Source organism: Salmo salar, chromosome 09 (assembly GCF_965601325.2).
Source record: "Salmo salar chromosome 09, fSalSal1, whole genome shotgun sequence".
Taxonomy (NCBI): domain Eukaryota; kingdom Metazoa; phylum Chordata; class Actinopteri; order Salmoniformes; family Salmonidae; genus Salmo; species Salmo salar.
This window is the reverse complement of record NC_138299.1, coordinates 20,889,340-20,915,753: the sequence shown is the minus strand read 5'-3', so window position 1 is coordinate 20,915,753 and position 26,414 is coordinate 20,889,340. Positions and strand designations below refer to the sequence as shown.

The following is a 26,414-nucleotide window of genomic DNA, read 5'->3' as shown; positions in this document are numbered from 1 at the left end:
CAAAGTTATAATTTTCCTAATATAACTTTTCAGATATTTTAATATCTGATCAATTAGTCTTCTAATTAATGAATTATTCTTTACCTCACGTTAGTCTCATTCCAAACGTCGTAAGTTGTTGGTTATCTGCACAAACCAAGCCTTCACTATGAATCATCCATACTAGAGGTCGACCGATTATGATTTTTCAACGCCGATACCGATTATTGGAGGACCAAAAATGGCTGGTACCGATTAAATCGGCCGATTCTTTTTATTTTTATTTGTAATAATGACAATTACAACAATACTGAATGAACACTTATTTTAACTTAATATAATACATCAACAAAATCAATTTAGCCTCAAATAAATAATGAAACGTATTCAATTTGGTTTAAATAATGCAAAAACAAAGTGTTGGAGAAGAAAGTGCAATATGTGCCATGTAAGACAGCTAATGTTTAAGTTCCTTGCTCAGAACATGAGAACATATGAAAGCTGGTGGTTCCTTTTAACATGAGTCTTCAATATTCCCAGGTAAGAAGTTTTAGGTTGTAGTTATTATAGGAATTATAGGACTATTTCTCTCTATACGATTTTTATTTCATATACCTTTGACTATTGGATGTTCTTATAGGCACTTTAGTATTGCCAGTGTAACAGTATAGCTTCCATCCCTCTCCTCGCTCCTACCTGGGCTCGAACCAGGAACACATCGACAACAGCCACCCTCGAAGCAGTGTTACCCATGAAGAGCAAGGGGAACAACTACTCCAAGTTTCAGAGCGAGTGACGTTTGAAACGCTATTAGCGCGCACCCCGCTAAATTGCTAGCCATTTCACATCGGTTACACCAGCCTAATCTTGGGAGTTGATAGGCTTGAAGTCATAAACAGCGCAATGCTTGAAGCATTGCGAAGAGCTACTGGCAAAACGCACAAAAGTGCTGTTTGAATGAATGCTTACGAGCCTGCTGGTGCCTACCACTGCTCAGTAAGTCTGCTCTATCAAATCATAGACTTAATTATAATATAATAAACACACAGAAATATGAGCCTTAGGTCATTAATATGGTCGAATCCGGAAACGATCATCTCGAAAACAAAACATGTTTTCTTTCAGTGAAATACAGAACCATTACGTATTTTATCTAACGGGTGGCATCCCTAAGTCTAAATATTGCTGTTACATTGCACAAACTTCAATGTTATGTCATAATTACGTAAAATTCTGGCAAATTAGTTCGCAACAAGCCAGGCGGCCCAAACTGTTGCATATATATACCCTGACTCTGCGTGCAATGAACGCAAGAGAAGTGACAAAATTTCACCTGGTTAATATTGCCTGCTAACCTGGATTTCTTTTAGCTAAATATACAGGTTTAAAAATATATTCTTCTGTGTATTGATTTTAAGAAAGACATTGATGTTTATGGTTAGGTACACGTTGGAGCAATGACAGTACTTTTTCGCGAATGCACACCACATCGATTATATGCAACGCAGGACAGGCTAGATAAACTAGTAATATCATCAACCATGTGTAGTTAACTAGTGATTATAATTGATTGATTGTTTTTTATAAGATAAGTTTAATGCTAGCTAGCAACTTACCTTGGCTTCTTACTGCATTCACGTAACAGGCAGGCTCATCGTGGAGTGCAATGTAAAGCAGGTGGTTAGAGCGTTGGACTAGTTAACCGTAAGGTTGCAAGATTGAATCCCCGAGCTGACAAGGTAAAAATCTGTTGTTCTGCCCCTGAACAAGGCAGTTAACCCATCGTTCCTAGGCCATCATTGAAATAAAGAATGTGTTCTTAACTGACTTGCCTAGTTAAATAAAGGTATATAGATATATATATATTAAAAATGTAAAAAAATAAATACAAAAAATGTACAAAAAATAATAAATAAAAAATAAAATAAAAAAATAATAGGCAAATCGGTGTCCAAAAACTTGAAATCAGCCCTAATTAATCACCCATTCCGATGAATCGGTCAACCTCTAATCCATATATCAATTGTCTTAATCATCTATTTACTAACTAACTAAATAATAACAGAAATGCAAACAAACAAACAAACAGTAGATGGTTACAAGGAAATGATAGGGAATGTTCCCTAGTGGGCTAAACCGATTTGGCGGCTTGGTTGGTTAAGGGGTTGGGTTGGTTCGGGAATAAATAAATAAAATATATATATATATATACTGCTCAAAAAAATAAAGGGAACACTTAAACAACACATCCTAGATCTGAATGAAAGAAATAATCTTATTAAATACTTTTTTCTTTACATAGTTGAATGTGCTGACAACAAAATCACACAAAAATAATCAATGGAAATCCAATTTATCAACCCATGGAGGTCTGGATTTGGAGTCACACTCAAAATTAAAGTGGAAAACCACACTACAGGCTGATCCAACTTTGATGTAATGTCCTTAAAACAAGTCAAAATGAGGCTCAGTAGTGTGTGTGGCCTCCACGTGCCTGTATGACCTCCCTACAACGCCTGGGCATGCTCCTGATGAGGTGGCGGATGGTCTCCTGAGGGATCTCCTCCCAGACCTGGACTAAAGCATCCGCCAACTCCTGGACAGTCTGTGGTGCAACGTGGCGTTGGTGGATGGAGCGAGACATGATGTCCCAGATGTGCTCAATTGGATTCAGGTCTGGGGAACAGGCGGGCCAGTCCATAGCATCAATGCCTTCCACTTGCAGGAACTGCTGACACACTCCAGCCACATGAGGTCTAGCATTGTCTTGCATTAGGAGGAACCCAGGGCCAACCGCACCAGCATATGGTCTCACAAGGGGTCTGAGGATCTCATCTCGGTACCTAATGGCAGTCAGGCTACCTCTGGCGAGCACATGGAGGGCTGTGCGGCCCCCCAAAGAAATGCCACCCCACACCATGACTGACCCACCGCCAAACCGGTCATGCTGGAGGATGTTGCAGGCAGCAGAACATTCTCCACGGCGTCTCCAGACTCTGTCACGTCTGTCACGTGCTCAGTGTGAACCTGCTTTCATCTGTGAAGAGCACAGGGCGCCAGTGGCGAATTTGCCAATCTTGGTGTTCTCTGGCAAATGCCAAACGTCCTGCACGGTGTTGGGCTGTAAGCACAACCCCCACCTGTGGACGTCGGGCCCTCATACCACCCTCATGGAGTCTGTTTCTGACCGTTTGAGCAGACACATGCACATTTGTGGCCTGCTGGAGGTCATTTTGCAGGGCTCTGGCAGTGCTTCTCCTGCTCCTCCTTGCACAAAGGCGGAGGTAGCGGTCCTGCTGCTGGGTTGTTGCCCTGCTACGGCCTCCTCCACGTCTCCTGATGTACTGGCCTGTCTCCTGGTAGCGCCTCCATGCTCTGGACACTACGCTGACAGACACAGCAAACCTTCTTGCCACAGCTCGCATTGATGTGCCATCCTGGATGAGCTGCACTACCTGAGCCACTTGTGTGGGTTGTAGACTCCGTCTCATGCAACCACTAGAGTGGAAGCACCGCCAGCATTCAAAAGTGACCAAAACATCAGCCAGGAAGCATAGGAACTGATATGTGGTCTGTGGTCCCCACCTGCAGAACCACTCCTTTATTGGGGGTGTCTTGCTAATTGCCTATAATTTCCACCTGTTGTCTATTCCATTTGCACAACAGCATGTGAAATGTATTGGTCAATCAGTGTTGCTTCCTAAGTGGACAGTTTGATTTCACAGAAGTGTGATTGACTTGGAGTTACATTGTGTTGTTTAAGTGTTTCCTTTATAGAAATGTTCTTATAGAATAGATGTTTCGGCGGTTGTCGGTCTTCGCATTCCAGGTCGACATAAATTCTAGCTGCAGACTAGTAATTAGTATCAAAGATTTGCTCTTATGTCGGTATCGATAGTCTCAGAGTTGAACCATTTCCACCAGTGTAGCCAATGCTCCATGTGGTTTGGTTAGGAATTCAACAACCGCTACAACCTTAGCTCCCTCAGATGACCGAGGAATGCATGGTCTCTACTCAAACCTTAGCCCTCTTGGTAATCGAGGTACGCATGGTCTCAAGATGATTTCTCTAGTTGGGGGTTTTATTCGGAACAGCAGAAACGGCTGTCCCATGACGCCAGATCAATGTCTGTGCTCATGGGGCAGGCCAGTGACTTAGTTAACTTTAAAAGGGAATTGGATTCTCTTTCATTAAAACAGCTTAAAATCACATTACATCATTTCACAAATGGTTTCATCTTTACTCATTCATTTTATACAATAATTAGATGCAAATCTCATAATGGAGACTGTTGTATAAACAGAGTTATGGTAATGTGGCTGTATTGTCTCTCAATGAGGTCACAAACATTAAACAAAATGGACCGGTCCTAGCTGGATTCTCCACCGACTGTTTACACATTCTCCAAAACATGGACATTGTTCAGTTCTTAGTTTCTGTGATGTAGAAGAAGTTCCTTTGTTCTACTGTGAACCCTCTCTCTATACTGCATGAGGGAGAGAGTCTCCTCCAGGAATTTACGACCTGAGATAACAGAACCTGGGTGTAAGAGGGGGAAGGCACTCGCTATACCCAAAGAGGGCCACACCATGACACCCTTCTCCCCCGATTGCTCAGTTTGGCCGGGCGGCCAGCTCTAGGAAGAGTCTTGGTGGTTCCAAACTTCTTCTAATTAAGAATGGAGACCAGTGTTCTTGGAGACCTTCAATGATTTGTGCCTCATCACAATTCTGTCTCGGGGGTCTACGGACAATTCCTTCGACCTCATGGCTTGGTTTTTGCTCTGACATGCACTGTCAACTAAGGGACCTCATATAGACAGGTGTGTGCCTTTCCAAATCATGTCCAATCAATTTACCACAGGTGGACTCCAATCAAGTTGTAGAAACATCTGAAAGATGATCAATGGAAACAGGATGCATCTGAGCTCAATTTCGAGTCTCATAGCAAAAGGTCTGAATACTTATGCAAATATGGTATATTTTTATATATATTTGCTAAAATTTCTAAAAACCTGTTTTCGCTTTGTCATTATGGGATATTGTGTGTAGATTGAGGATTTTTTTACTTAATACATTTTAGACTAAGGATGTAATGTAACAAAATGTGGAAAAAGTCAAAAGGTCTGAATACTTTCTGAAGGCACTGTATATAGTGCATCTGTACCATCATGAATGTTATCTGGTTCTATGCATAGCAAAGCTTTAGAGGGCACTCTGTCCTTGTCACTGACCTGACACTGACTCTCACTCTCTGAAATCAGGCCTTTTGGATTTCACATCCCCCCTGAGTGATCCTTGAAGGAACTGAGTGCATCTTGACACGTTAAATGCGGTCACATCCCTAGTAAAGCAGTTTGACATTGAGCAGAACTAAAAGCCTGCTGCTATTACTACTGTACGTGAATGATGGCTCAGCTCATTTCCCTGATCTGCTATAGACACTGTAGCCCTATGTACTGAAATTACTTGATATTTCTGTACAGTAACAGTGAGGCACATCCCAAATCTCCCTGAACATGCTGCAGACTAAATCACTTTGTTCCTGTTCTGTGAATACTGACACTGCACAGTCAAGACTGAGGTGACAGACTGAGGTGACAGACTGAGGCTTGATGTGATAAACTGGTGACACGTTTCTTAATCACCTCCTCCATGATCAAATCACTGGTACTTTCACGTCGCCAGATGTCATTTTCTCACATTTTCTTTGTACCTAGAAGCCTAGCACACAAGGCTACAGCAGAGGGCTGAGGGAACAAGGTGTTATGGACCGGGTGGATTTTACCATGCCTCAAACACAGCAGCATTAGAGGACATCAGGTCCTACCATCAAACTCACTGTTTAAAACTTTATTGACTCTCCTCCCGAGAGGTACTGCACTACTGAACTAGTGCACTGTTCAGACTTTGTGGACTAGCCAACATATTCACTAGCGTATTCTAGTTCAATGCTGGTAGACTGACAGTCAGAGGAAACTATTCCATTTGAATATGTAAAGTATCGGGGGGAACGGTTCAGAGACTCAACAGAAATTTTCCCGAGAGGCATCTGAGATGTGAGCGTTTGATTTGAAGTATGAAGAGAGGTCGGTACTTCAGAGGGTAACACCTCACCACACTGACTAGGGTTGTAACAGGAACTCTGCAGGCCTACATACTGCTGCTCTGCGGTGGGGAAGACTTAGACAATATACTGTACATTATTTATAGGTATTAATGCAGGCTACTCAAAACAAAGCAAAGAGACTAAAAGTATCTAGCTAACAACCACAATGCAGGAGGAAAACAATAGACCTTTCTCCCAATAAGAAAAGGCACATACAGTGTTACCCTTCAGCTAATATTACTGGCTTGCACTATACTACACTACAATCTATCCACAGGAAGAGTATCTATTTTCATCAACCATGTGTCAAACTCAATTTAGAACTTAGCAATACTTTTTTAGCAGTGGGGTTAGAAATGATAAACATTACACATGAAGAGTGAAATATTTCATGTCCTAACAACCTGGCAAGCAATGTTTGTGTAGTAACTTGAAGAGGGTCCCTCCCTAATCCATCAACCATGGACTGCATGGCTTGTATAAAGTCTGGTCATATAATATGGCTGCCGGCCCACCCTCCATTACAGTGTCACTAACTTGTCACCTTAAAATGATGTAAATCTTGCTTTCTATTTTGACTCCAGCTACTCAGTCAGTTGGATATATAAGCCATGCAGATCCCTCGAACAACTGAGTGTGTTTGCGAAAGAGGTGGTGAGTGAACTTGGCCCCTATTTAAAAGAAGATTTACTGTTGTAAAGCTTGCCATCGAGTGAAAGATGTCCAGTACAGAAGTCGTAAACTCTAGCCTCCAGCCCCCGCTGCAGCAGCACTCCCTATTTGAGGAGGGCTTTTTCAGTCTCTCCTAGCTTGATCCTGGGCCAAGGCATCTGGTGAATTGATGGCAAAGTGATCCGACAGGAACACAGAGGAGTCATTTGGTCTATCTAGAGAGTCAGGGGAAGAGGTAGTGAGCTGTACTTCCCAGGGGGAGCAACCTGACCCAGAGGCACTGTCACACAGTCCACTGGCCTGCCCATACCCTGGTACCCTCCATACCCTGTACCCCTTATCCTGCAGGGCTGTGGGCAGCAACGCAGCCCCATCAGCACCACACACAGCCAGCCATGGAGGGTCCACGCCACTCAACACTGCACGGGGCCTGGTTCTCCTGCAGAGTATTTGGATAGTTACACACATATAGTTACACCTGGCCAGGCACCGTAGAACAAAATAAAGCTGTGGGACAAGTCCATGGGTGGCTTCCTTCCCCTCTATGCTACTGTTTCTGGAAGAAGTCTGTACAGACAACACCAGGTGTTCACCAGGCCTATTGCCCTCTAGTCAGTAACCGTAGAGCTCCTCCTCAGCTCCTGAGGTATACGTGCTGTAGGTAGACATCAGAGGAATGGTGCACAGGGTCCCTCCATCTGTTTTGCAAGACAGATGATATATGGAATGACAGAGAAAATGTACACACTTAACTATTCCTGTAAGTGTTTACACCTTTAGGGCTCAGCCCCCATCATGGTTCAGATCTAATACCCCCATATCTCTGGTGAGTTAATGTCAGGGAGGGTGATAAGTGTTGTCAAATTATCACCTTTAGGGAGAAAAATGATTGTCGCCCTTCCTCCATTCCTCCCTCCCACCCGTATCAAAGTCATCCGATACTGTAAGTTCATTGCAGAACATTCCTGATGAAATACAAATTTCTCTCTGGCTGTATGAGTTTGTGTTGGAATGATTCATGGACTTGCTGTTTCCCTCTCTTGGCGTGACTCAGACAGAGAGAGAGTGAGTGCCATGTTGAAGTGGAGAAGCGAGCAGAGTGCTTTGTTCCTGTGAGTGTGCTGTTCTGTTCTGTTGTTGCTGGGGGGGGGGGGGGGGGGGGGAAGTGCTAATGCGGGGTCTAGAGGCAACCGGCAGAACAAGCTGCCTGGCAGCACCACACATTTCACCGCTGCATTCCCTTCTGCCCAGAGTGACACCCTAAATTAATCTCAACATCCATTAAACATTTCAGCCTGCTTTAAACAGGTTGCTTACGGCACTGAATATGACAGCTTTACAGAGCGCTATTGTACATAGATATCTGTGGCCAGCTTTGGCACAGGCTGCTACAGTAGCATAATCTCTGGACTGCAATATGTAGGGCACAGAGCCATTCCATGTATCCTTTTTCACAGTCAGTGTAGGCTTATATGATTGCTTCACAATTGAGCAGTTTATTGGCAGTACTCCTATTGTTTATCATTTGAGAAAGTTTTAACAAAACTCTTTTGAATGCTTTACAGTTGCCCTGCAAGCAGATCGAAGGCTCCCTTCCCATTTTATGAAGTATCGAGTGAGACAGAGAGTGAGAGAACTATAACCGTTTTCATTGCACTTTGCAGCAGTGCTCCCCCCGGCATCAACTTAATGTGAAAGGCTAAGTAAGCACTTTCATCACTCTCACTGTAAGGGCTTTTCACCTCAGCTGAGGCAACCAGTGTTCAAGCTTTAGATTGAATATCTAGTCATTAGCCGATTTCTCAATGCCTTTAGATAAATGACAAAAAAAAAAATAGGTTACACTATATAAGAAGCAGTCTATTTCCCTCTTGCATGCTTGGTTTACGAGGGTATATAACATTGTGATGAGATGGGGCCAGTGTGTGACAGAGCCCTACCTGGGCTGTGCTGCACCAGGGACAGACTGTTCACTTTCTTTTCTTCCCTTCCACAGACTGTACCAGGCAGGCTCGTTTATCAGTGGAGTGGAAACACTCTGAAAATACACTGCTGTGTCTGCCATCTGACGAGCAGGAGTTTTACTAGGAGAAAGTGTTGCAAAAGTCCAATGGAAGGGGAATACAAACAGGTACATTTGTACCCTTCTTATAGCCTCGTTTTGTGAGGTGCTGCTTTAGGTTAACCACAGGCTGTCCAGGGGTTGGAATCCTTTCGTTCTGAACAGAACCACCATTTTGTTTTTTCACTGTTACAACCAGAAAAACTGGTTCAAACCCCAAAAAACTACTGGTTTATTTTGTTCCTTTCTGTTCCTTTTTTAACCTGTGAAATCAACTGCTTTTTACATTTAGCTCAATAAATTACTTAGACCAGGCAAACTATACTACATGACCAAAATGATGTGGACACGTGCTTGTCAAACATCTAATTCCAAAATCATGGGCATTAATGTGGAATTGGACCCCCCTTTGCTGCTATAACAGCCTCCACTCTTCTGGGAAGGCTTTCCACTAGATGTTGGAACGTTGCTGCAGGGACTTGCTTCCATTCAGCCACAAGAGCATTAGTGAGGTCAGGCACTGATGTTGGGCAATTAGACCTGGCTCGCAGCCGATCTCGATCTTGTCATGCTGAAATAGGAATGGGCCTTCCCCAAACTGTTGCCACAAAGTTGGAAGCACAGAATCATCTAGAATGTCATTGTACACTGTAGCATTAAGATGTCCCTTCACTGGAACTAAGGGGCCTAGTCCGAACCATGAAAAACTGCCCCAGACCATTATTCATCCTCCACCAAACTTTACAGTTGGCACTATGCATTGGGGCAGGCAGTGTTCTCCTGGCATCGTCAAACCCAGATTCGTCCGCCAGACTGCCAGATTGTAAAGTGTGATTCATCACTCCAGAAAACGCGCTTCAACCTCTCCAGAGTCCATCTGACGCTTGGCATTGTGATCTTAAGCTTGTGTGCGGCTGCTCGGCCATGGAAACCCATTTCATGAAGCTCCCAACGAACAGTTGTGCTGAAGTTGCTTCCAGAGGCAGTTTGGAACTTGGTAGTGAGTGTTGCAACCAATGTTCCCTCAAAAAAAATTCATCACTGAGCAAATTTCAGTTCTGCTGTGCGCAAACTTCAGCGTTGTGAAAAAAATTCTGTGCAACTTCCAGCAAGCGTTTACTGTGAACACTGAGGCTGTACCCACATTAAATTTGTTTTAAACAGGGGTCAAGTAGGCTACTGTGGCTATTTGATCATAATGTAGGCCTACCAGAGTGGCCTACCATCCAAAACAATGGAGAAAATGCATCCCATCACATCACGTTCTATCATTAAGCCTGCAGTAGCAACCAACGTGTGGCTGCAACGAGGAGGCTTGAAGTACTGGGCATCTTGTTATGACCTGCATTATCTGAATTTAGTCCACAAAATTATATGTCAGAGGAGCGGCTTCTATGGAGAAACTTTGAATGTCCTTTGAGCTAGCTAGCTAACAAGCTTGTGTGTGCCGACCTGAATTAAAAACACGTGTTACCTTTTTGTAGTTAATAAATAATCGTGAAACGTGAAAAGAATACAATAGTTAACTAGCAATAAAAAAGATAATCCATTCTTCTCTAGCTAATTAAAATCTCTCTTCCTATCTTCTGAATCAAGCTTGTAACATCAGTACAGTAGCCTATACTTCGGAGGTGGGAGAAGTAGGTAGCCTAAACATGAACACTCACAGGCAAAGATTTTCAACTTGCAGGTAGACTCTGGAATAAGTTTCTGAGTGACAGAGTGAGGGCTTTGCATAAGCACTTTGTTGCATTTTGTTGTGGGACAAGATTTTTTTTTTACTGGAACGTAAAAGAACATTATTAACCGATTCCCAAGCTTTTTATAATAACGGTTCAGTTCAGTATGCATCACTTTTGTTCCAGATTCGTTTTCTGTTCCTTAAAACATTTAGTTATTTTCCAGTTCTGTTCACTGAACTGGTTCCAACCCCTGAAGCTGTCCAAACTAGAAAATCCAACATTTGAAGTTACTGCTATCCCGCAGTTACTTCAAAGAGCCAACCTGAGAGAGCTGTTACTTTTCCCACTAACAGCAATAGTATAACGTTGATCCTCCTTGCTGCTTACCGCATCCATCATCTTTGACATCAAAAGGACTTTGCCTCTTAAACAATATCGATCAATACCTTACAGTAAATCACATTACATTCCAAAAATGTCCCATGCTTCATAAAACATCAAAAGCTCCCATATGAAAAAAATACTATTATATTCACTGTAGTGTTTTTGCAAACTTTTTACTGTAGTATTCACTTTAGTTTATACAGTGAATACTGTATGTTTTGTGGACATTACTGTCATATTTACTACAGTGTTTTTGCAGATAATTCTATGGTAAGTACTACACATGATCGATGGTACTACAGTGTGTAGTATAGTATTCTACAGTTTACTACAACATTTCTGTAAGTACTGTAGTATCGTATACTAAACTGTAGTATTTTTTCATGTGGGCTACGAGAACAAATGTTTTTGTGGTCATAGTTAAGACACTACCATCCAGATTGCAACCCAACACAGCCTGTTATTTTAACATTAGGGATGGGTTGGTCTTTACTGCATTTCTGTCACAGCCAAGTTAGCCTCCTATAGAATATAGAATACCACTCAGCTTCAGCTCTGCCTGCATGCATGTAGCTAACTCATTAAGGTAACTTCCTCCGATAGATGTCCAACCCAATAACCATCATGGAGTGGGAGTGGGTTCATTATGTGACCGTGTCCCACCCTCAGGGAGGCTGAGATCCCAGAATCGCACTGGTTTACATGGAACTCTCTAGAAACCCACTAATTGGCCCTAGCTATGCTGCTCAGCCTCAGCTAGGCTTGTCCCCAGACTGCCACAGAGTTAACAGGATTACTCATTCATGCCTCCCACCAGAAAAAGGATGCGGAAGAACAGGCAGGTTCACACTATTTAACCTACCACATGTCTATGCAGATAACCCTTTGGAGCTTTGGGTAAATACCGACAGCACTGTTGTACATCTACTGTCAGTGTTTGAATTTCAATGTGGGTCATTTTAGTGACAGTACTAAGCCATGGTAGTAAAAAGATGATGGATATTGAATTCTAGGTCCTGACCGCAATTGAATCCAGCAAAGGAATATTCCAAGTACTTATCCCGTCCTTGAATAGAGAGGTGGGAACCCTGACAGAGAGGGCAGGCACTGAGAACTAGACCTAATCTCCCACTTTGTCAAACACAATTTGAGGGCCCAGAATTGACGGCTCTGCCCAGGCCAATGGTTCTGCACTCAAACACTCCGAGTCAGATGGAAAGATCGAAGAAAGGGGTGGCGATAGAGAGTTTGACAGCCAAATTCACAGATATAATGTGAAGAAGCGCAGAGTAATAAAAAACGAGTATAAAAAAAGAAAGCGACATAAAGATGTCTCATCTGGACGCAATTGAAATTTAACAATTTAACAATGTTTTATAAGACTACAACCTCTTATGGTGCGATTTCTGTTGTTTTTGCAGGTCTAATCTAATAAAGCACATAAAGAGCTGAAAGATGGAATCTGTGCCGTCAGCTCTTTCGGGCTAATGTCCCAGTAACACTTCAAGCTTCCAGCTTGGCCTGAGCTCCGCTGTGGGTTGATGAGGAGAAACACAGGCAGTTGAGATAGAAATCCTACCCAATCAAGGGAGAAGAAGCCTTACACCATCCATGTACCACAGAGTTGAGCCACAGTTGTAAAAAGTTTCCTCTCTATCTCCACAGTACATTGATTCCCTCAAGACTCAGGGAAGTTACTTGCTAAGCAGGTGTAAGGCAGTGGGTCGTAATCACACTCTTGTCATTGAAAAGTGCCAGGTTGTAGAGAGTAGAGAGAGCGGGCCCTGATAAGGTAAATGGGGAGGTTCAAATATGTCAAAGCTCATCAGTGTGCAGGCTGTATATCCCTCCCCACTGCTCTCAGCACTTCCTGGTCTGTCTCCTACTTGCTGCCCTAGCAGAAACACACATCATTGACTCTGCTACAACAATGTCCAATAAGAGGCAAATATCTCTTAGTCTACGCTGGTGCTGGAAAGCAGAAGCAGAGGTTGTTAAAATGGCAAGAATCTTTTATGAGGTGGGGAATAACCCTTGTCGTCAATACCGGTCATAGGCTCAGAGGTTCACATCAGCCGGGAGAGAGAAAAATATGTTCTCTCAACACAGCAATTATCGTAGTTCAAGAGACATCAAGAGCTGTGCAGCGGAAATGCTGCAGATAGTGTATCTCAATTAAAAAGAGAGATTAAGGGTAGGTTTCAATAAAGTGCAGTAGTACTGTACCTTGCCCATTGTGTGACAAGGTGTGATTACACCACCAGACATGTTTTAGAGACTGAACTCAAGATTGGGGCTCTAAAATACTACTAGACTGGGGCCTGGGCAATGCAAGGCTTAGTAAACTACCCTTACAAAAAACTACACTACCGGTCAAAAGTTTTAGAACAACTACTCATTCAAGGGTTTTTCTTTATTTTTACTATTTTCTACATTGTTGAATAATAGTGAAGACATCAAAACTATGAAACAAGAAGTATGGAATTATGTAGTAACCAAAATAGCCACCCTTTGCCAGTTTCATGAGGTAGTCACCTGGAATGCATTTCAATGAACAGGTGTACCTTGTTAAAAGTTAATTTGTGGAAGTACTTTCCTTCTTAATGTGTTTGAGCCAATCAGTTGTGTTGTGACAAGGTAGGAGTGGTATACAGAAGATAGCCCTATTTGGTAAAAGACCAAGTCCATATTATGGCAAGAACAGCTCAAATCAGCAAAGAGAAACAACAGTCCATCATTACTTTAAGACATGAAGGTCAGACAATATGGAACATTTCAATAACTTCTAAAGTTTCTTCAAGTGCAGTCGCAAAACCGATCAAGCGCTATTGATGAAACTGGCTCTCATGAGGACCGCCACAGGAAAGGAAGACCCAGAGTACCTTTGCTGCAGAGGATAAGTTCATTAGAGTTACCAGCCTCAGAAATTGCAGCAAAAAATAAATGCTTCACAGAGTTCAAGTAACAGACACATCTCAACATCAACTGTTCAAAGGAGACTGCTTGAATCAGACCTTCATGGTCGAACTCAAGGCACATTTAACTGGCATTGCTACCACAGAATTCTGCAGCGATACCCCATCCCATCTGGTTTGCGCTTAGTAGGCCTATCATTTGTTTTTCAACAGGACAATGACCAACACATCTCCATGCTGTCTGAGGGCTATTTGACCAAGAAGGAGAGAGATGAAGTGCTGCATCAGACAACCTGGCCTCCACAATCACCCGACCTCAACCCAATTGAGATGCTTTGGGATGAGTTGGACCGCAGAGTGAAGGAAAAGCAGCCAGCATTTGTGGGAACTCCTTCAAGACTGTTGGAAAAGCATTCCAGGTGAAGCTGGTTGAGAGAATGCCAAGAGTGTGCAAAGCTGTTATCAAAGCAAAGGGTGGCTACTTTGAAGAACTTGCTTAACACTTTTTTGGTTACTACATGATCCCATGTGTTATTTCATAGTTTTGATGTCACTATTATTTTACAATGTAGAAAATAGTAAAAATAAAGAAAAACCCTTGCATGAGTAAGTGTCCAAACTTTTCACTGGTACTGTATGTGGAAGCATTGCTAATGCAACATGTTTCACATGTTAGGATTTCACTATTTCACCACCACATGATTGCTTTGCATGTGGATTTTTATACATGTGAAACTGCACATTTGATGTTCACATGTGAATGGTTTTCACACGTAAACTTGCAATTCCACATGTGAACATGAGATTTTCACATGAGAAACTGCAAATTTGACAGTTGAATTTTTGTGAGGGTAAGTAAGCATCACAAACAGCAGATACTAAATGTTCTTCTAAAAGCCTTAAGAGCACATTAGGCATCATTATCGCACAAATACCAGAGGTGCTTCTTATGTAGGAGGGAATGATTCAGAAATACAGCCAAGTATACAAAGTGGTATAATTACTTTTATTTCTGTGCTATAATAGAAAACACTCACATCGTTTCTGTGGAAACCGGGACAGTTTTTCAATGTCACGAGTGCAGTTGGCGGTAGCTCAGATGGTGGTGGATAATGCGCAGCTAGAAAAGTCCTGCATAACCTTATTGAGGAATGTTCTGTGTATAAGGCCTGCTGATGTGTGTGTGTGTGTGTGTGTGTGTGTGTTGGGGGGGGGGGGGGGGTCAAAACAGGGTGGGTAGTGTCACAGTCAGCACTGATAACGTGAGTTTTAAACCCGCCCCTCGTTCACTCCATTCTCCCGAGTGACAGGTCAGTCAGCCCACTAAACTCAGAGCAAGATCTGAACTGTATTGATTGATTACTCACTGACAAGTTCAATATGTCTGACTCCTCATATTCAGGTTCTGCCACATGTCTGAAGTAAACAGCATGCAGCACTGGTGTGGCTTCATAAAGTTTGGTCTTCTAGACAGCGTAACACCTCACTACAGTTTCAAATGAGGGTATAAAGCTGGAATCCTTAATGGTAAAACTGACACATCTGTTTGCAATATTACAACAAAGAAGTTATTGCAAACAACAAACTGCTTTTTTCCCCTCAGACATCATTGCACATGGGATAGAACAGAAGCATATGTACTGCAAAAATGTTTTACCTTGGTGCGCGACACTCCCAACTCTACTTTGTCAACAAAACAATAACAATGGCCGTGGGGTGGACAGTGGCGCTGTTCCTCCTACTGCGGATTCCATCATTAACTTAAGCAGTAATAGAAAGTGTTACTGGACATTCCGTGGCAGCGAGCCATGTTGCAATAAGCCTCTACAATTTTTCCATAGAAATCCTATTCTTTTTAAAACATCCGAGAGTGATTTACACATTTCCCACGTACACAGAGACACTGGACACAGTGTGATCACTTACTGCTGGTCAAGATGATTCATCTTGGTGCTGACTGAGTGTTGGTTTGCAGTGATGACAGTGCTTCATAAGCAGAACTATCCTGTGGACCAACTTAGCTGTGGGGCTAACTACCTCGAGTGCGACTTAGCTGTGGGGCTAACTACCTCGAGTGCGACTTAGCTGTGGGGCTAACTACCTCGAGTGCGACTTAGCTGTGGGGCTAACTACCTCGAGTGCGACTTAGCTGTGGGGCTAACTACCTCGAGTGCGCCTTAGCTGTGGGGCTAACTACCTCGAGTGCGCCTTAGCTGTGGGGCTAACTACCTCGAGTGCGCCTTAGCTGTGGGGCTAATTACCTCGAGAGTGACTTAGCTGTGGGGCTAATTACCTCGAGAGCAACTTAGCTGGAGTGCTAACTAGCTTGAGACCAACTTAGCTGAGGGCACACTACCTTGAGAGTGGCCACTTACGAACTGTTTAAGAAGTTATTTTATAGAATAAATACTGAAAACATCTATAAATACCAGTTTGTCAATAATGAGCAGAGCATGTCATCAAGTCTGAGGAGTAGGAAAATGAAATGCCTTTAACAGGAAGAAAAAACATCTTAGCAGACTATTACTGAGGAAAAGGTGCCACACACACACACATATCTCTCTTGCATCTAAACAACAGGTAAATCTAGTTCCTGGATTAAATATTCAAGCTCTGAAACACAAATCAGTCAGGCTTGCTAACTGCATACCATTCACATTGATCAGAAAATTTCTTCATTTGGTGGCTGGATCGATAGCTAATTACAGCTACCTTTCACAGGGCCGTCTCTGGCTCTGCTGCTGGCTTAATTCCCTTGGTAGGCTATCTTATCTGTCTGTCTCCCTCCACCCGGTGGGAACACAGGAGAGCAGCTTTCTGCTGAACACTGCTTCCACCCCAAAATGAGCCCCCCACTGTTTCTACAAGTTCTTTCTAAATGTGCACCATTGAAAAATGCGTAAATGACTTTTAGGAAATGTGTAAATAGTAATGGGATAATAGGGGAAATCATAGGGGAAATCAATATGGTAATATGGATATACACTGAGTGTACAAAACATTAGGAACACCTTCCTAATATTGAGTTGCACCCATTCTGCCCTCAGAACAGCCTCAATTCATCGGGGCATGGACTCTACAAGGTGTCAAAAGCGTTCCACAGGGATGCTGACCCATGTTGACTCTATTGCTTCCCGCAGTTGTGTCACGTTGGCTGGATGTCCTTTGGGTGGTGGACCATTCTTGATACACACAGGAAACTGTGGAGCGTGAAAAACCCAGCAACGTTGCAGTTCTTGACACATTCAAACCGGTGCGCCTGGCACCTACTAACATACCCAGCTCAAAGGCACTTTAAAGATTTTGTCTTGTTCATTCACCCTCTGAATGGCAGACTATGTCTCAATTGTCTCAAGGCTTAAAAATCCTTCTTTAACATGTCTCCTCCCTTTCATCTACACTGATTGAAGTGGATTTAAAACAGATGACATCAATAGGGGATCATAGCTTTCACCTGGAATCACCTGGTCAGTCTGTCATTGAAAGATGTGTTTAAAAAAAAAAAAATTACACTCAGTGTAGTTTAGAAAATCTATGCTTAATTGCAGCAGAGAAAAAGAGCACCTGCATGACGAGCACTTTTTGGAGAAAAGAGCAACCAGATATCAATTTTAAAAAGTCAGGGATGATTTGTTCAACGGAATACAAATCACATGGTCATTTCGAAATAATTACGCTGAGAGCTTGGGAAAAGACAACACTAATATGGAACTCTAGATGGCATTGAATGCAATTTTACACAAACATGAACCTTGAACTTGAATTGTACATCACATTCATTTGTAAAGTAACCATCCAAATGATCTGGATTCATTAAACAAGATCATATTAAAGGATATTAACAGACTTTCACTGCAGAACTCCACATGGGTGCTTTCAATGACATTGGAGGGTGACAATGCGTTTCCAGACCCAACCACACTCATTAAAAGGTGATGAGGGCTGAGGATCCTTACTGACACAGAGTACACACTAGCTAGTGAGCACTGCCAAGGAAAAGTGCATCAAGGGTGGCAGGTAGCCTAGTGGTTATGCATGTTGGGCCAATAACCGAAAAGTCGCTGCTTTGAATCCCCAAGCCAACTTAATGAAAACTGTCAATGTGCCCTTGAGCAAGGCACTTAACCCCAGTCGCTCCTGTAAGTGTCTGCTAAATGACAAACATTTAGAATTTAAGGGCACCTTTCATATCCTCTGGCCCAGTGAGGGAGCCTTTCCCCCTGCCGCCCCCCACATTTAAAAAATGTTTTTTTAACCTTTATTTAACTAGGCAAGTCCATTAAGAACAAATTCTTATTTACAATGACGGTCTTAACCGGTCAAACCCGGATGTTGCTGGGCCAATTGTGCGCCGCCCTATGGGACTCCCGATCACGGCCGGTTGTGATACAACCTGGATTCGAGCAGGAGTCATTGGGTCCAAACAACTATTGACTTCAAAAAGCTTGAAATGGCCTCCTCTTCATTGACATTTTCAACCTGACCCGGTCCGTAATAACTTGTTTCAAGCAGACCACCATAGTCCCCGTGCCCAAAAACACCAAGGTAACCTGTCTAAATGACTATCACCCCGTAGCACTCACATCTATAACCAGGAAATGCTTTGAAAGGCTGGTCATGGCTCACATCAACACCATCATCCTAGATACCCTGGATCCAATCCAATTCACATACCACCCCAACAATTCCACAGATAACGCAATCTCTATCGCACTCCATACTGCTCTCTCCCACCTGGACAAAAGCAATACCTATGTAAGAATGCTGTTCATTGACTACAGCTCAGCGTTCAACATCATCGTTTACTCCAAGCTCATCACTAAGCTCAGGACCCTGAGACTGAACACCTTCTGAAACTGGATCCTGGATTTCCTAACAGGTGAGAGTAGGCAACAACATATCCACCATTGCTGACCATCAACACGGGTGCCAAACAGGGGTGTGTGCTTAGTTCCCTCCTGTACTCCCTGTTCACACACGGCTGTGTGGCCGCGCACAACTCCAACACCAGGAATTAACATGGTCTACACACACCCACACAGTTGTGAAAAGGGGCACAACAGGAGGCTGAAAAGACTTAGCATGGGCCCTCAGATCCTCAAAAAGTTATACAGCTGCACCATTGAGAGCATCTTGGCTGCATCACCGCTTGGTACGACAACTGCAAGGCACCCAACCGCAAGGCGCTACAGAGGGTGGTTAATTACGGCCCAGTACGTCACTGGGGCTGAGCTCCCTGCCATTCAGGACCTCTACACCAGGCGGTGTAAGAGGAAGACTCCAAAAATTGTCAAAGACTCCAGCCACCCAAGCCATAGACCGTTTTCTTTGCTACCGCACATCAAGCGGTACCAGTGCACCAGGTCAGGAGCCAACATGACCCTGAACAGCTTCTACCCCCAAGCCATGACACTGCTAATCAAGACTCCTAAATAGCTAATCAAATGGCTACCGGGACTACCTGCATTGACCCTTTTTTGCACTAACTCTCTTGTACTGACCATGCACACACACTGGACTCTACCCACACTAACACCCAAACACACACACACAGACACACACTATATATGCCCACACACAAAACACACACACACGCGCATACTGACGCCACACACACACACTACTGGTCAAAAGTTTTATAACACCTACTCATTCAAGGGTTTTACTTTATTTGAACTATTTTCTACATTATAGAATAATAGTGAAGACATCAAAACTATGAAATAACACATATGGAATCACGTAGCAACCAAGAAAGTGTTAAACAAATCAAAATATATTTTATATTTGAGATTCTTCAAAGAGCCACCCTTTGCCTTGATGACAGCTTTGCACACTCTTGACATTCTCTCAACCAACTTCCCATGGAATGCTTTTCCAACAGTCTTGAAGGAGTTCCCACATATGCTGAGCACTTGTTGGCTGCTTTTCCTTCACTCTGCGGTCCAACTCATCCCAAACCATCTCAATTTGGTTGAGGTCAGGGGATTGTGGAGGCCAGGTCATCTGATGCAGCACTCCATCACTCTCCTTCTTGCTCAAATAGCCCTTACACAGCCTGGAGGTGTGTTGAGTCATCGTCCTGTTGAAAAACAAATGATAGTGTGACTAAGCCCAATCCAGATGGGATGGCATATCACTGCATTATTCACTGTAGAAGCCATGCTAGTTAAGCGTGCCTTTAATTCTAAATAAATCACAGACAGTGTCACCAGCAAAGCACCTCCACACCATAACAGCTCCTCCTCCATGCTTTACGGTGAGAAATACATACGGAAATCATCCGTTCACCCACAACGCGTATCAAAAAGACACATCGGATGGAACCAAAAATCTCAAATTAGGACTCCAGACCAAAGGACACATTTCCACCGGTCTAATGTCCATTGCTCGTGTTGCTTGGCCCAAGCAAGTCTCTTCTTCTTATTGGTGTCTTTTAGTAGTGGTTTCTTTGCAGCAATTTGACCATGAAGGCCTGAGTCCTCTGAACAGTTGATGTTGAGATGTGTCTGTTACTTGAACTCTTTGAAGCATTTATTTGGGCTGCAATTTCTGAGGCTGGTGACTCTAATGAACTTATCCTCTGCAGCATAGGTAACTGTGGCAGTCCTCATGAGAGCCAGTTTCATCATAGCGCTTGATAGTTTTTACGACCTGCACTTCAAGTTCTTGATATTTTCCATATTGACTGATCTTCATGTCTTAAAGTAATGATGGACTGTCATTTCTCTTTGCTTATTTGTGCTGTTCTTGCCATAATATGGACTTGGTCTATCTTCTTCCCCAACACCTTGTCACAACAAAACGGATTGGCTCAAACGCATTAAGAACGAAAGAAATTCCACAAATTAACTTTTAAAAAGGCACACCTGTTAATTGAAGTGCATTCCAGGTGACTAGCTCATGAAGATGGTTGAGAGAATGCCAAGAGTGTGCAAAGCTGTCATCAAGGCAAAGGGTGGCTATTTGAACAATCTCAAATATAAAATATTTTGATTTGTTTAACACTTTTTTGGTTACTACATGATTCCATATGTGTTATTTCATAATTGTGATGTTTTCACTATTATTCTACAATGTAGAAAATAGTAAAAATAAAGAAAAACCCTTAAATAAGTAGGTGTTCTAAAACTTTTGACCGGTCGTGTACGCTGCTGCTACTGTCTATTATCTATCCTGTTGCCTAGTCACTGTAACCCTACCTATATGTACATACTGTAGCTAACTCAATTACCTCATACCCCTGCACATCGAGTTGGTAGTGGAACTCCTATATAGCCATGTTTTTTTTACTCATTGTTATTCATTATTCACTGAATTTGCTCCTCATGTCACTATTTCTATTTGTTTTATCTTTAACTCTGCATTGTTGGAAAAGGGCCGTAAGTAAGCATTTCACTGAGAGAAGCGCTCACTGGTCACTACAGCCATTAAAGAATACACCCACTAGCCAGACGTTAAACACCAGCGTCTGCTTGGTGTTGGTGCCAAGTCAAGCTTACCTGGAGTTGTTTTTGTGTTAGGAGGGGGTCAGTGATGGTTCATTATGCCTGTCTCTCTGAATGTGCTGACAGCTGGTTGGTACGGCAGGTCAGACAGTCCCTCCACATAAAACCTAACAGTCCAAACACTGCCATAGCACATTAGTCACAGTCACACGCTGCCCTTTTCACAGCTGCCACCACTCCCCCACTACCTGATAATGGAGCCAGAGACTTTGATTTTCACCCATTGGGGGGGATCTTCCAGAGGAGGGGGGTGTGGCCCCAGCCCATCTCTATTCCTTCGTGATCAGATGTGTGGATCAGGTCCCACGCAGCGTGGTGCATGTACAAATCAGAGGCCCCCTGTCAGAACCACAGCACAATCAAACAGACAAACAAACTGAGGACGAGATGAGAGGAAGCCAACAGCTTGTTTCCCTCTGCAGACTGTTCCATCCCTCCATAGATCAACTCCCTGTTAGAGCCCATGGGTGTTAAAGGCCCAGTGCAGTCAAAAACTTGAACTCCTGTGTTTTATATATATTTCCACACTATGAGGTTGGAATAATACTTGTTTGGTGGGATGGAGTTTTGGCCTGCCTGGTGACATCACAGGCGGTAAATTAGTTAAATGACCAATAAGAAAGAAGTTCCAAATCTCTCTGCCAATAACAGCTAGTTTTCTGTTTCCCCCTCCCCACTTAGACCACTCCCAGCTAATTTCTTGCTTGAGATATGCATCTTTGCTAAAAAGATATTTGTTTCTTTTTGACCATTTTAATTCAAAACAATCACAGTAAGGTACTTAAACTGTTACCCAGAAATGATTTGATATTGAGACAAAATGAGACAAAAACGGCTGCATTGGACCTGGCACTTAAGTAACTGTGGCACACACACACACACGTCACACGTACAGGCTACTGATACGGATTAAAAGCGACATACCGTACTATTGTTCCAGTTCATTTGCTAAATAATTCTTACATAACAGTCTGATCCATTATGCCATATAAACTGAGATTTTATTCATACGACTCTGTATCATCATCTTGCTTATGAGGCCACTATGCTGGTGCATCTCAGGACATCTACAAACAGAAAACAACCATACTACAGTAGAATGTTCTGCCTTATTATACTCTCCCCTATCCCCCTAGCACCCTTTAACATTTAACAAGAGATTGGAGAATGCTCACTGTGAGTCTTGAAGCTCACAATAAGAGCTGTTCCTCTTCCCGCAGCATCAAATTACCCATGGCTGAGAAATCCTCTCTCTGGAATGGCTTCAGATGAGCAGGCCGCCAGGGGCTAATTCCTCTGCTCTCTCAGGGGAAATTACTTTGTTTAGTTGTTACTAGAGAAAAGTCAGTTTGTGCACCGCTTTATTAAGTTCTTCTGCTACAGTAAAAGACAGTATGCGGATGTACAGGGAAAACATGGCGCATTGTGGATGTACAGGGAAAACATGCTGCCTGTTTACTGCTAAATGGGAATATTCATCCAAGGGCAAGATCAGTCAGAGACTGTGTGTGTGTGTGTGTGTGTGTGTGTGTGTGTGTGTGTGTGTGTGTGTGTGTTCTTAAATGTGTTGGCAACAGTATAGAGAATAGAGTCAAAACCAGCTCAGCTGCACCTTGGCCTGATGAATCATTTCTGCACTCTGCTCTGCTGTGGCATGTCTGGTGCAGCCTGACTCTGCAGCAGCACCACACATACACACCACGCTGCCGACGCACATAGGCCCCATCCCCATTCCGTACAGTCAGCTGCTGCCCCTTGCGGAAGGATGCAACAAGCTGCTAAGTCTCTTAAAGAAGCAGTGCCTTCACAACTCAAAGCGTCACATTTTAACTTTGCCAAAGAGGACAACTGTGGTGGGACCAGCCAGGGCAAATTTGATAGGCTAAGAAAAATTATTTTAGCACAGATAGCAAAACCCCATGTTGCAAAACCCCAAGGGCCAACTCCAGAACTTCTGTCCATTGTTTTTACTGTATAGATCACAGGTGCAGACTGCTGTCTGGCATTTAGGTGCTAGCCCTCCAAGCAGTAATAGTGCTGAAATGTCAGCACTGTTTGGGGCGGTGTGCATAATGATGTAACAACCTCTGCATGTAGTGGTAACAAGGGACGGGGAACTGCGGCGCATTGGAAGCATCAGCTTTTTCAGGGACAAATTTTAAACCCACCCACTGTCATCTCTGGGAATACAGGAGGCTTCCAGAGCAATGCAAACATGGACTTACTAAGCCCACTGCTAATGTCCAAGTTAGTAGCCTCTCTTAACAGCAATATAGCAGGGTGCATCTTTCACTCAGCTTCTCTTTCCTCAATGTCCTCTTAGCTCTGTGTCACTTCACACAGTTAATGGTGCTCCATAACTGACACTTGTCTTCTGGGAATGTGTGGGGGTAGGCTACTATCTGTGCAGGAGAAGGATGAGATAGGAACTGAAATGCATTTTTAGGATTTCAGCCCTGAAGCAGCTGATGAGGTCAAAGATTTCGCACACGTTGTCATTGAGGAAGGACGTCCACACTTTTACACGTTAGCTGCACAGTAGTAGAATCCCTAAGCTCTTCTTGGGTTGTAAATAGACTCTCCACTTCTGCATTCATCTACTTTAATATGCCACTACATTGAACAGAATTTCCACTGGGTTTTTAAATATGCCTTTGAATGAGAAGAAAGAAATGTAAGTCTATGGTTTCATATTATAACAGCCAACCTTCCTCACCCTCCAATGGTATGGTGAATAATTAATATAAGTACAATTCTCCCACTTTAGGCAACTTGATAAAGGAAAACCAATGAAAAACCCCAGTGACTGCGATATGTGCAACCACCAAACACCTCAGTGTCCAGAAGTCTGGAAGGCCTCCAGCCCTCATATCCTTCACCTAGCTAAACTGTGGGATATTTTTAGCCCAGATATTTCTCAAATGTGTTTTCCTGTAGTTGTAGTGACACAAAGTCAGCATGGTCATTAACCGCATCACCAAGAAGAGCTTGCTTATGTGTTAAGAAGTGGGTTTTCGTTTTGGTTTCATATTAGCCTCAACTTTGTAGATAAAGCTATGTTTTCTAGCATAACTTGCTATGCCAAAAGATGAGCAGTAGCAAGTAGTGTAGACCATAAGGAGAGGAGCTCCTCTGAGCCATTCTACCTCAAGTTACAACCCCTACTTTCATTAGTGTAGGACCACATTATCTTACAGGAGGTTGGTGGCACCTTAATTGGGAAGGATGGGCTCATAGTAACGGCTGGAACGGAATCAATGGAATGGTATTGAACACATCAAACATGGTTTCCATGTGGTTGATACCATTCCATTCACTCCATTCCAGCCAATATTATGAGCCGTCCTCCCTTCAGCAGCCTCCTGTGCAATGTGTTGACGGGTTTATGTGCTGTAAGCCTGACAACATGGTTAAACAGAACTGAGGAAGCCCACTGCCAAAATCATTGTCATCCGATAATTAACATGCCTTGTTTTGAACGGAGAGCCCTGAGAGAGCACCCAGAACTAAGTGCTGTCAGTGACCACTGCAAATGCCTCATCTATCACAGTAAATTACCATAACAATATTAGGCCTACATTAGGCTATTGCTTTTCATTTTGCTTACTGCCTCTTCATCTGCCTGGGTACACACCATATTCAGAATTTGAGGTTAAGAATAATAACTAGACATGCAAAAGGTTAACTTTTTTAAACTATAGTGTAGACAGCATTGCTACACCTGGAAAAGGGAAACGTACTAGTTAGCAATCATCAACAACAAAGCAGTAGTGTTGTGGGCTGAAAGTGAGGCAGGAGTCGTCTTATTATCTGGAAGGAGTAGAACAAGGTTAGGCATTCCGGCATTCCATTGCATTCATTGACAGCAAAACGTAGGCTACTGAGACAACCGGACAAATTAAAGCTAGAAATGAATCAAAGTGAGGGATGCGCCAAACAAAAAAGGTCCTCTCGTCGCCAGCCAGGTCTGCTTTACGAAGGAGCAGGTTATCGAGGGCTATCCAAAAAGCGCGGTCGTCAAAAAGCGCTCACGTTCAGGAGACAGTGTACTCTGAATTAGACCTATTGGCAACATTATATAAATATTTCATAATCAAGATGTATCCTATAACCACCTGGCTACATAAAGCATAATCTGGAGTAGGCTATTAAATAGGCATGCATGGGATACAACACTGGAAATGCACACAGGAGGCAGGTTGCCACACAAATTAGCGGACGGACATTGGGCTACTTACAGTTCTCAAGAACTGAATTTCATCTTCCCCTTCACCACCTTCAGCCATGGCTGTTGAGGAGCCTGCTCTGACTCGGGTAGCCTCCACTGTCGGCTCGCAGCACCGCGCTGCTACTCTTCTCTCTACTCGATATTAGCATACAGCTAATCCAACGCGATATATGAGGTTGGGAGCCCGAGCGAACTACTGCAGACTGTCACTCATGCCCGCTCGCTCACTGCCAATGCCAACGGTTCCCGAGGGAGCGTGTGAGCGTTGGTATAGGCTGGAACAAATGAGAGCGGGGCTGGAATGTGAAGCATAGTCTTGCAGTCAAAATACGGCAGTCGGGTCTTTATCTTCGACGTCACCAGTGTATCTTATTAATACAAACATTAAAGCGTGAGCTTTCAAAATTCCCTCGCCATACAATAGCGCGCAATAGTTGCTTTTCCTTTGGTGATGTATTCAGTGATAGTATTCTTAATTGTTTAGGTGCGTCGAATAGATATATCTAACAGTACATAGTCTATAGACATTTTGTCAATTAATAGGCCTAAAACGTTATCTAACGCGGTCTATATTCAGAACCACATTCCTGTAAAGCTTTAGAGAGGATCTCATGTTAAATACCGTTGAAGTAATATGGCTACAGGTCCATCTGCCTCACCTTAAACCCATTCTGGTGGGAAGCTGATATAGACCACCAAGTGCTTACACTCAGTATCCGGATAATATGTATGAAATGCTTGATAATGTATGTGATATCAACAGAGAAGTATATTTTCTGGGTGATTTAAATATTGACTGGCTCTCATCAACCTGCCCACTCAAGAAAAAACGTCAAACTGTAACCAGTGCCTGCAATCTGGTCCAGGTTGTCAGT

The 26,414-nt window shown here is 43.1% G+C and overlaps 1 protein-coding gene across 1 annotated transcript in view; it reads right to left on the bottom strand.

The window, feature by feature from the left end:
• The window catches only part of LOC106610839 (ryanodine receptor 3), a 161,675-nt gene extending 135,632 nt beyond the window's left edge, over positions 1-26,043 (bottom strand). The window contains exon 1 of the mRNA XM_082955486.1: positions 25,550-26,043. Within this exon, the coding sequence (XP_082811612.1) occupies positions 25,550-25,597 (48 nt within the window). The 5' untranslated portion in view covers positions 25,598-26,043. The remainder of the gene's footprint in view (positions 1-25,549) is intronic.
• Between the last annotated feature and the right edge of the window lie 371 nt (positions 26,044-26,414).